The sequence below is a fragment of the Trichosurus vulpecula genome, chromosome 5, assembly GCF_011100635.1.
Source record: "Trichosurus vulpecula isolate mTriVul1 chromosome 5, mTriVul1.pri, whole genome shotgun sequence".
NCBI lineage: Eukaryota > Metazoa > Chordata > Mammalia > Diprotodontia > Phalangeridae > Trichosurus > Trichosurus vulpecula.
Window position 1 is genome coordinate 133,157,251 of NC_050577.1, and position 12,669 is coordinate 133,169,919.

Genomic DNA, 12,669 nt, shown 5'->3' on the forward strand with positions numbered 1-12,669 from the left:
ACATTGGAATAAACTGTAAATAGAAGACAGCTTTTATTCATTTCTTGGGCCAAAAATGTTATCCACTTGATAGCTAACCCTCTGAAACAGTAAGGCAATAATAACAATGTAGGTGATAATTGTCAAAATGCCTATGTAGTTCTGTATCACAAAGTATATGAGACTCCCCACGTAGAGGGTAGAAGACGTAAAACATTTATTCAGACGCCAGAGAACCATATCCCATAACCAAATGCTCAACTCCACAGCCAGTCAGTCCACTTGACCATAAAAGCAAGGAACCCAAAATATTCAAAACAGAATATCATAACATGGAGTCTCAACATCCTCCAACCCCATGCTGGGGTCCTCCCCAGAACAAACACACAGTACAGCTAAGTCAGCCTGTTCAGTTCAGTTCTAACAATCATGAGGGCAGCCACCAGCAGCCGTGACATCTCTCTCTCTCCATTTCCTGTGACATAACTTCTTCTTTCTGTCAGGAAGCTCCTCCCACCACATGTGTCTTAGGCTTCCTGGTAAGCAGGTCACATGGCCTATTAATGGGCTGGAAAAAAATCTTCAAATCAAAATTGCTACTACACCCTCTATTAATGAGCTTCTTTGAACTTAGATGGGTTGGTACTCAGCTGAGACATCTCTGTCCCTGCATGTTGATCTTTTCCATCTTGGTAAACCTTTTCAGAGCTTTACACATTCCAGACAGATCTTTTAGGAGCCCAGGGTTACCTCCAAATCACAGTAAGGTATGAGAGTAGAACAGCTATTCCTTAGTAGAAGAAATGGTTAAAGGTGATTTCTCAAAAGAAAAAACAGAAGCGATCAACAATCACAATTTAGAATGCTCCAGATTACTACTAATAATACAAATGCAAATTAAAATGAATTTGAAGTTCTACCTTACTCATGTCAGGTAGACAAAGATGACAGAAAAGAAAAAGGACAGTTGTTGGGAGGAGATAGGCATGTCCTGTTGGTAGAATTGTGAATTGCTCCAAAACAACTTGGCACTGTACCCAAAGATGTAAATTAAACTGTGCATATCCTTTGACCCAGTGATGCCATTACTGGAGATACCTCAACAAGACCAAGGAAAGAGGGAAGGGATGAATATGCACAAAAATATTTATAGCAACTATTTTGTTATAGCAAAGAACTGGAAAATGAGTGCTTGTCAGCTGGGAAATAACTGTACAAGTGTTGGTAAATGAATGTAATGGAATGAAACTATGCTGTATGAAATGGCAAAATGAATGAATTCATAGTAACCTAGGAATATGAATGAATTCAGAGTAAAATGAGCAAAACTATTTATACCATGACAACAATATTATAAAGGAAGACAACTATGATCGATTTATAAGAACACCAATCATGAGTCCTGAAAACCCATGAAGAATCCCGCTTTCCACCTCCTAATAAAGGTGGTGGACTAGAGGTGCCAAATGAGGCATGTGTTTTCAGACATGACCAATGTATAGATTTGTTTTGCCTAGAACACTTATTTGGTACAATGAAAAGCTTTTTTTATTGAGGAAGGAGAGAGATTTGGGGGGGGGGGATCATGATAGTGATACGAAAAAAGAAGAAAAAATAACATCAATGAAACATTAAAAATACATTAAAAAGATCAATCAGAATGAAGTTCAGAAGGGGAAAAAGACAAGAGTTTCACCGTATCGTATATAATATTTTTCTGTTTTTTTCTTTTTTTTAGTATAAGGTAATGTTCATGTTTGTCAAATATGTAATAAAGAAAATTTTTAGAAATTAAAAGATAATTTTTAAAAAATTAAACGGGAGTTACACTCAATCCAGTCTCCGCAATCATGCTAGGAAATGTGTGGTGTTTCCTGAACACAAAAGAGAAAGAAACACTATAATGTCTCTCTCACTTACTTTTTCTAGGGCCTTATTTAGTCAGAAAGCTAGGGTTTTGGTTTAAGGAGGAGCTTGAGAGTCTTTAGAGTACTTTATCCTTCCTGCCTCCTCCACCAGTAGTTCATTATTGTTGGGAGAAGGATCATCACTTAATATCATTCATTTCAGACTGAAAGGGAAGGGCCTTCCAAGACCTCCCATAAAACTTCATTCTGTATCTTTCATTCTGTACTTCTCTAATAATCTTATCATGTAATATTTTTGCATTATTGTTCTATACTTGTTTTCCTATCCATCCCTTCTAGACTCTTTAAGTTCCAAGAAGACAGGGACCATGTCTTATTTAAAATTTATAGCTCCCTCTGTACCTAGCACCAAGTTCTAGACCCAGTGGGGACTTAATAAATGTTAATCATTGACTCCCTCCTACCATCCTTCTCATGCCTGCTGTACCCAATCCACTTTCAGTCTGGTGATAGACAAGTTGAAACTCAGCCATGTTTTTATTTCATTTTGTTTTGTTTTTATTTTTTTCAATTAACAGATATTTATTTTCCCTCCCTCTCTCCAACCCTGCCCTACCTTCAATTTAAAAAGAAACAAAACAAAACCCCACAAAACCTTTAACCTTTAACATATATATGTATATATATATATGTATATGTGTATGTATGTATGTGTGTGTGTGTGTGTGTGTGTGTGTGTATATATATATATATATATACATATATAATAAAATTCCCACATTGGACATGTTCAAAAACATGTCTCATTCTCCATCTTGAATCCAAAATTTCTCTGTTACAAAATCTGTAGCATACATCATCCCCAGCCCCCTGGAATTGTGGCTGGCCATTGCATTGATCAAAGTTCCGAAGTCTTTAAAAGTTGTTTGTCTTTCAGTCTTATTATGGTATAAATTGTTCTGGTTCTGCTCACTTTACTTTATATCAATTCATGTAAGTCTTCCCATGTTTCTCTGAACTTTTTTGTCTTTTTTAAATAGCATAATATTATTCCATTATATTCATATACCATAATCTTTTCAGCCATCCCCCAATTGATAGAGACACCTTTGGTCTCCACTTCTTTGCTACTACAAAAAAAAGATGCTTTGAATATTTTTATACACATGGGTCTTTCTTCCTCTTCTAGGCATGGGCCCAATAAAGATATAACTATATCAATCAAAGGGTATTAGTCACATTTTTATTGGTTGAGTCTTGTTAACTAATAGTTTTACAAATTTCTTCACAAATAAGTGAAAGGGACCTTCCAAAGCCAATACTAGGCTAAAACCTGAGTTGTTTTCTTCTCTTTCTAGTTCAGAGGTAAAGTGCCCTCACCCTGTGACCCCGTGTGCAAGGTCATAGACTGGACTCTCACTGTCTGGCACCAGCTGAACTCCTGCTTGTCTCGGTTAGGCACACCTGAAGCACTGATTGGGCCAAAATATTTCCTGTCTTGTCCAGTAGTTCCAGGACATGCCCAGGCAACAGTGAGGTAAGTGACTTTTTTCTTTGTTTTCAAGTTCAAAGGTGTGGATATGGATGCTTCTAGAGAGAAATTGTGATATTTGAGGTGGGTGGGGAACTGTAGGCCTATGTTGAGATGTATTTATGTGGGAATCATCAGTACTCACTTTTTACTTTTCTTGCTGAATTTAGAATTTCAGACTCTTCATATATAAAAAACAGAATCATTTTAATGAGGAGAAATGTTTTTTTTTTTCTTATCGAGGAACTTAGAGGAAATGTGTCAGCGGGAACCTACTTCTTTTATATCTGAATTGACAACAGTCATGGGAGCTGGAGATAGAAGTAGGAGGGACCTTAGAGGGCATTTAGCCCCAGCCCCCTTATTTTACTGATGAAGCCTAGACAGGTAATGTGGTTTACCTAGGGTCAAAGAGCTCTAAGTGGCTGATATGGGATTCAACCCCCGGTTGCCCTGATTCCAAGTCTAGCATTCTATCTAGTTCCCTAAACTGTCTCTCAAAAAACTTCCTCTGAGTTCCTTATTATAATTAAAGGTCTAATTGTGTTTTGTGTCCAGATCCTCTGTGGCTTTGACAAGCCATTCAGTTTGCATTTAAATATTGAAAGAATATTTATTAATAAATATAAATGACATAGTTTTTTCATGCTTGGAAAATACAGTTCAGATAATCTTAAGTCTCAGAAAAGGTCTTCTCCTCTAACTGTAGTTAAGGTTGAAGATATTTACATTATTTTTTTAAAACCCACTAATTAAAATCTCAATGTATGGACCCCTCTTCACTTCCTCTCTTCTGTTTTCCGCCTACTCGTGAACATCTCCAGCTTTGAGTGTGGACAGAAAAATTATAGAAAGCAAAATTCATATTAGTCGGTTATGAAAGACTCTCCTAAGACATTTGGTTGAGAAGGAGATAGAAATTATTGGCTAAAATGAAGCTGTAAATGATCTATGGGCTTAATTTATTCATTATTTCCCTGTCCCTCATTACTATGGACAATTGAAGCAAGATATGTTCTAATTCTTTGGTATGTGCAGAACCATAACTAAAATTTGTTATGCTTTGGGGAATCATCATCTGCTGCTCTTATGGGAAATGCACAAAATGCACCCTCTGTGAAGGGTCATGGAGTAAGAGACCTGTGATGGCAGAGACACAGATGCTGGGATGCTGGTGTGAGAACACTGCTGGGTGGTGATGGGTAGGCTCACCAGTAGCTTCCTACTTCTGAACTAATTGTTTTTGCTAAGACAGTTATTTCTGTACTTTGGTACCCTCTAAATTTAGCACCCTAAGGAGAAGCTACATCTTCCATTCCCTACTTATGACAATAACCATAAGCATATCCTACATTTATAAAATCAGATATGTGAAAATCCAACTTAGAGAAACAGAAAAGGAAATTATAGGATGACTAATTAACCTTGCAAAAAGATTCATGGTTTTGTTGTTTGGGTTTTTTTTAAACGGGCTTTGGTCTGCAAGTAAGTTCCCAGTTTGATTCATTTATTTAACAATTATGTGAATGTTTATGGTGCCTGGCACATAGGAAGTGTTTGATAAATGCTCTTTCTATGGCATTATTTACACAGTTTTTCAAGCCTACATTTGTGCACCATAATGTAATTCTGTATGGTGTAAAACACTGTTCAGCCTACTTACATGTAGAATATTTGAGAAACAGCAAGAACAACGGTAATAGTTAACGTTCACATAGCATCTATTATGTGCTAGACACTGTGCTGATATCTACAAATATTATCTCATCTTGTCCTGATCTTATTTGATACCCTAAGAGGTAGGTGATATTATTATCCCCATTTGACAGTTAAGTAAGTTGAGGCAAACAGATGTCAAGTGACTTACCCTAAGTCACACAGGTATTAAGTGTCTGAGGAGGGATGTGAACTCAGGTCTTCCTGACTCCGGCCCCATAGCTCTATCCACTGAGCCACCTAAATGCCTCATGAATAAGAGCAAGCCTTTCTTCTCACTGATGGGCTGAAGAAGAAAATTTATCATGAAGTGATTGTCTGTCACATTCATCCATAAGTAAAAATACAGACACAGCATTTTAACATTCCGGGAAATATTGGCACTTAAGCAAACATAATTAATATTTGACATCAACATGTTATTTGAAATTATGGAAATCAACAGCTCATTATGCCATTGTCTTCCTGGCTGCACACCGATAAAAAAATACCACTTCTGCAATTTGAAGTATTAAATATGCCCACTTACTCCAAAATGAAAGCAACACTGGAAAAGGTAACGAAATCTCCAGAACAACACTTCTGGTTCCTTACGAGTTAACCTTTTTACCACTGTGGTATGGAACAATCATAACCATGTGAATAAAAAACTGTGGTTGCTGTCTTAGCCAAAGCCAAATGGTGACTTCTCTCTGCTTTCCCAGGTGGATGTCCAAATTGTGGAATGCTGTCATTGCTCCCAGAGTTCAAGAAGCGATATTGTCAAGAGCATCTGTGAAAAGGCAGATTGGCCTGGGACAGACAGCTGCTCGAAAGCATCCCAGCCAAGGACAGCAAGCTGTAGTGAAGGCTGCTCTCAGTATTTTGCTAAATAAGGCAGTTCTGCATGGCTGTCCTCTCCCCAGAACAGGTACAAGTTCTCATTTATTTGTTCCTACTAAATGAATCACAGGACACAACAGTTCCCAGTTACCAAATATGATCGCGGAAGTACTTGTGCTCACCATTTCCATCGCTCTTTGATATTGTTGTTTGTCTTCGCGGTCAGCCAGTTAATTATAAAGAAACAGCATTTTTGACTGGTGACAGAAATTTAATTTAGCTTCTAGACATAAAAGCAAAATTTTGCAAACTGTCCTGTATTAGGAGGGAACGAACTCTTTTCTAATCTTTGCCTTTCAACATCCTTATATTCTTTATCCATTTTGCCTATTTCTAAATCACTTCCCTCTCATGTACTCCCAGGGACCTCTTACTGTTTGGGTAATATCTGTACCTATGCTTTGGGGAATCAAGTTCTTTGGGAAATGTTCCAGAATTCTGTACGTATGTTATGAAGAGTCCTTCACATTGCAAAATATGTTGTTTCAGAGCTAGATCAGTATATAGCTGATTTCAAAGGAGGAAGCTTCCCTCTCTCCATGGTTTCAAGTTACAATTGTACCAAGAAGAAAGGGGATAGCAACTCTTGGAGAAAGGTGAACACTAGTCCCCGAAAGAAGTCTGGCCATTCCGTGTCACAAGCCTGGAGCAAACAAGAGATAAATCCAGAAGGTAAGGAGCTTCCTCAGGGAATGTGACATGATGTGTTGCAAAGAGCTTCTTTTCTCTATATAAAAATATTCCTTTGTTATTATAGTTACATGCCAACTTAGAAAAACTTCTACAATTTCCCATCCTCATTTTCTTGAATTCTCATCTTACATATAGAGCTTTTATTATACAGTATTCTTACATTCTTTTTAAATCTTGATAATATTTTATTTTTCCCCAGTTACACGTAAAGACAATTTTTAACATTCATTTTTTAAATGTTTGAGTTCCAAATTTTCTCTCTCCCTCCTTCATGTCCCCCCTCCCTGAAGCAGTAAGCAATTTGATTTAGGTTATACATGTTCAATTATGCAAAATATATTACCATATTAGTCATGTTGTGAAAGAAAACACAGACTCAAAGGGGAGAAAAAACAGAAAAAATACAGAAAGCAAAAAATAGTACACTTTGATCTACATTTAGACTCCATCAATTCTTTCTCTAGAGGTGGATAGCATTCATCATGAGTCCTTTGGAATTGTCTTGGATCATTGTATTGCTGAGAATAGCTAAGTCATTCACAGTTGATCATTGTACAGTATCGCTGTTACCATGTTTAGTGTTCTCCTGGTTCTGCTTATCTCACTTTGCATCAGTTCATATAAGTCTTTCCAGGTTTTCCTGAAATCCACCTGCTCATCATTTGTTATAGCACAGCTATATTCCATTACAATCATATACCACAACTTGTTCAGCCATTCCCCAATTGATGGGCATCCCCTCAATTTAATATACAGCATTTTTTAAAATGCTATTTAGTAATCTAAGTATTAGAAAATATCACATTCATTCTGGTATTTAGAAGCCTAAATTTTATCTTTGTTTTTGTTAACTATCTTCTCTGTTCTTAACCATTTATATTTTCTTAGTGCATATAATATCAAAATTATGAAATAGATAAATGAAATGTAGAAAGAACACTAGCCTGATATGCAGGAGACTTGGCTTCTAGTCTTAGCTCTATTCTGTGACCTGAAGTCAATCCCTGAAATTCTCTGGGTCTCCATTGCTTTATCTCTAGAATTAGGGAGAAGGATAGACAGCAGAGCTGTGATTTCATTCGTATTGGTAAGTGCCAGGTGAGGAAGCTTGCTTTACCAGTTGAGGCCAGCACCTACTTTCCATTTTGTAGTCTTAGAAAGTTGCCTAGATGACTGAGATAAAGTTTCAGAGTCACACAGCTACTATTTGTCAGAAGAAAGACTTGAACTCAGATCTTGATAATTCAAAGCTAGCTCTCTCCACCATTCCATGATGCTTCTCTGAAAAATAATAGGGTTGGAATAAATAACCTCCACATAGCTTCCAAAGTGATTTTCCTAAAATTCTGGTTTCCTAGAGAAGACTTCATCATATGAGTTTGACGTTCTGTCTCTTGTCTCTGTACATTCATAAAGCTGTTCCCTGTTCCTGGAATGTACTCCCTCCTAATCTGTGACCTTCAGGATCCCCATCTTCCTTCAGGACTCAACTCAGATGCCACCTTGTCTTTGAAGCTTCAGTGGATTCATTGACTACAGCAGTAGAAGCCATTGTGGCAGAGTGTAATCAACCAACTGCATGGTGGGAAGACTGGCAGCATCTTAGCCTCACTAGAATAGCGAGTTAATTGTAGGGCTTATCAACAACACAATTTTATCTACCCTTAATCCCCAGCACTCTCCTATGCTGCTTTCCTTCCTCCCTCTCATTTCTGAGTTAGGTGTCAAAAGAAGGAGGAGGGGAAAGGGAAGAAACATTTATTAAGAGCTTAATATGTGCCAGACACTTTATAAATATTATCTAATTTGATCCTCACAACCCTGAGGGGTAGTGCTATTATGATCCCCATGTTACAGATGAGGAAACTGAGGAAGATAGAGGTTAAATGACTTGAGGTCACATAACCAGTAAGTGTCTGAGGCCAGATTTGAACTTAGGACTTCCTGACTCCAGGCCCAGCATTCTATCAATTGTACCACCTAATTGCCAGCCCCTAAAGGCAGATATAATGCAAACTACTGGCCACAGCATCTGTGTAGGTGCCATTGGAAAAACTCCACAGCCACTCTCTTGTGTCTGTGGTAGGTGCCCTTGGCTTTCTGGGCAGTGGCCTATGAGTAAGAGTCCTGCCTGCCTCCTCACTTTTTTCTTTTGGGTGGGACAGAGTAAGACAAACAGCATGGTCAGGCAGGAAAGGATTTGCAGAACTCATTACATTCTCTTTTCCTCTAAACCCACCGTTCTTCAAATCTTCCTTGTTGTTAAAAGCATCACCATCTTTCTCATCACAACCTCCATGTCATCTTTGCCACTCCACGCTCCCTCACCCACTTCCACATTATCCCATGTTTTCAGAGTTGGTGCTTCTTCCTCCACATTTCTTACATCGATCCCCTTCTCTGCTGACATAGTCACTGCCCTAGTTAAGGAGCTTATCTCCTCTCATTTAGACTAACTGGTCTCCCTTTCAAAAGTTTCTCCTCTCTCCAAGCCATGTTCCATACAGCCACCAGAGATTTTCTTAAAGTATAGATCTGACCATGTCATTCTCTTTTTAAACTCTTGGGGCAGGCTCCCTATTGACTCTGAGGTTGTCAGAATATTGTCTTATCTTATTTTTTTTTAAATTTACTACTCCTAAATATACCTTTTTAAATAGTGTCCAGCTCTATACTTGAACATATATTCCTGGGTGAAAATGGAAGCTTGACAAGAAAAAAATGATAGTAAATAAGTTGATTTCTTTTCATATCCAAATGAAGATGTAGTCTTTATAATGCATTCAAAATAGCCATTTTCAGTCAGTTGATCAATAAATGTTTATTAAATGCCTACTATGTGCAGGCAGTGTGCTGGTCATACACATAGAGGCAAAACAGTGCCTGCCCTTAAGGAGTTTATGATCAAACATGTTTCATAAATTTTCATAAAAATCTACAATGTGATATACTGAAATATTGGATGCTGTGTCTTAAGCTTCCATAACAGGGTAGAGATTTCTTATCCTTGCAGACATGCTATTGTTTAACTACTTTGAAATTTCAGAGACTTTGCTACCTAGGATGGGCAGCAGGGGTTAAAAATGTAAATGATGTTTTTTGCCTTCAATCATGTTCTTAGGAAAAAAAAAACCTGACTACTAGCTATGGTGTGCAATTTTCATAATTTCTTAGCTTCCCTGAATAACTTTTTTACTCCTCTGAGCAAGAGCATATAGACTAGTAATTTAGGCACATGGGAGGTACAAGGGACTGTGCTAGCCAAAGCACTACATAGGTACATTCATTAAGAAGTTACTAAAGTCGTTTCAAATGTATATTGGGCTTTACAGTAATAGCTGATCTTACTTACTGTAACACATTGGTGTAAAGGGTAACAGAATAAAAAAGAGAAGTAAAAAAACACAAATCATAAGAAAATTACATTAAATAGACATGTAAATTGAGAGGATTCAAAACAACACACTGGTTGCCAAATATGAAATAAAAAAACCCTAAAACATTCCGTATAAATTCTAGGCAGTTATTTCATTTTAAAAAACATGTAGGTCATGTTAAAACAGCTACAATAGTGTGATGCTTTTAAAATATTAAAACTCCTCTAATGCATCATTAATTTAGACATTTCTGTTGATGAAAAATGGTTCTTACCACCTGCTCACACTAAAATTGATACATGAGCTGTGAAATATTAATTATCATAAAACTTGAATATTGATTATGTAATAATAGCTGACATGTATATAATGCTTTATAGTTTAAGAATCCTTTCTTAACAACTTTGGTAAGGGGGTAGATTATTAGATTTGAAAACCAAAATGACGGATTTGCATGTTCTATGGAGGTTTTTGTCATATAATCTCTTTGAAGATAAGCTTAGAGCCATAGAACCCAAGAATGATAGAACTGTAAACAAAACCTCAGAACTAACTTAACATTTCTTCCTATTATGACTTAACTCAGTCTCCTAACTCTTTAATATTCTTGACTTATAATAACATGTATTATTAACTATTTCTATTAAAACTTTTCATTCCCTTCTCATTGTAAGGTCCTTCAGGGAATGGATTACATCTTGATTTCCACAGTATATAATAGTGCTTGACACAGAGGTTCTTAATGTTTGTCTTTTTTTTGTCTATTCTATCACTCCCATTTTACATATAGGGAGACTGAGGTTAAGAGAGTTGAAACAACTTGTACATTTTTCAATATCTCCTATGTGCCAGGCACCAGTCTAGGTGTTGAGGATACAAAGATATAAATGAAACTGTCCCTGCCCTCAAGAAGCTTATATCCTATTGGGAGAAACATCAAATATACATAATATAAACAAAATAATTATGAATAACTTAGGATATTTAGCAGCCAAAAAGATTAGGAAAGGTTCACGTAGCAGTGTTCAAATTCAAGGCCATGGCTTCTTGCTTCACATTGTTTCAACAGTCTGGCTAGCAGCTGTTGTGGGGGTGAAAGACCAACACAAGCCCAGCAACATGCACGCTGCCAAAGTCCAGGTTCTTTTGATCTGCTTTACTAAGGAAAGCAACGTTAAGGGGTTGACAAGTTTACTCTAATCCAGCATACAAACATCATTCACTTAGTTCAGGCGGAAAAAGCCAGCACCCTGAACTTCAGAGCAAAATACAAATTACAAACATCGACGGACAGAGCTTGTTTCATTCAAATCCCAATACATAGTTACCAGAGTTTAACAAAGTCCCAACATCTGGGTTACAAGCTGGAGGGCTCTTAGCTACAGCTGCCTGGAGTCTACATGCCACCAAGAGTTAGAGCCCTGCACAAATAGCTCTGTCTTCTCTTCTTATACCTTTTCAGATGTCATCAAACATCATCTGAATGACCAGAACTTAGGCTCCTATGATTGGCTCTTGAGTTAGCACTTCCCCTTAGTACCCTGGGAGCTTCACACCCACATGGGCTAAGCACCTAGTAGGGGTTTGGGCCTGGGGCTTACCACCTAGTAAGACTCAATGAAATACACTGAATTAATCAAAGGAAACAAAAGCCAAACTCTTCAAGGGCACTTGGTTGAACTGAATGCTAAAAGCCCATTTTGCTTACCAACACACACATCTAGTGCCTCTTCTCATGCCCCTTTCTTATTATGTCCTAATGATCCCATGTTCCCTGCTGACCTGGAAGGAAAAGGGTTGCACCCAGAATTCCTAACAGTTTTCAGACAATCTCAGTATTTTCTTGGTGTTGTCAGAATAGTGACCCAGGTATCAGTTTCTTCTCTTTTATGTTTAATAATATTTTTAGTCATTTCAGTCAATCATAGCTATCTTCCATCTTTAACATCCTTAAACTTCTTGACCAGACTAGGAAGCTCAATCAGCCAAGGTACTGGGAAGACCAATAAAGAAATAGATAAATAAAGTTGTTCCTGCCTTTGGGGAGCTTACATTCTATCTAGAATGAAAATATGTACATGTATAAGTACATACAAAGAAAACATAAGGTAAAAAAAATTTTAAGTATTAAGCATTAGCAGCTTAAAAGATTAGAAAAGGCAATATGTGATAATTGAAATGAATCTTGGATATCAGCGTCCCTATTAGCTATTTTTGTTTTGTCCTTTTTAGTTCAGGTCAGTACAGGATGCCCAGAGAGTTTGGGGGACTTTAAGAGGAAAGTGTTTTCTGCCACTCTATTCCTTCTCCAATCCATTCTTCATAATACTGTCAATCTAATCTAATTCCTGAGCCAGACTAATAGTTATGGACAAGTCACTTAAGTTCTTCATCTAAACCTATGATGTTGGGATACATGAAGGTAACTAGAGATTCTAAGAAAGGAGTGCATTCCAGGCATGGAGGGACAGTCTCTGCAGTGGCAGAGAGAGAGAAAAAAAACCTCACAGGTGAACATTTTCCTAAAAAATTGGTTAAGACCAATTTTTTTCTAGACGCAGATTATTTTAAGAGGCTCTTTTTGGGATGAAAACCACAAAGAGATTGGGTGATCTAATTCAAT

General features: G+C 37.3%; 1 protein-coding gene across 1 annotated transcript in view; it reads left to right on the forward strand.

Moving 5' to 3' along the window:
- CTTNBP2 (cortactin binding protein 2) overlaps positions 1-12,669 on the forward strand; it is a 199,384-nt gene that overhangs the window by 148,938 nt on the left and 37,777 nt on the right. Inside the window, exons 17-19 of the mRNA XM_036761077.1 lie at positions 3,206-3,384; positions 5,799-6,004; positions 6,466-6,648. Coding sequence (XP_036616972.1) covers positions 3,206-3,384; positions 5,799-6,004; positions 6,466-6,648 — 568 coding nt within the window. The remainder of the gene's footprint in view (positions 1-3,205; positions 3,385-5,798; positions 6,005-6,465; positions 6,649-12,669) is intronic.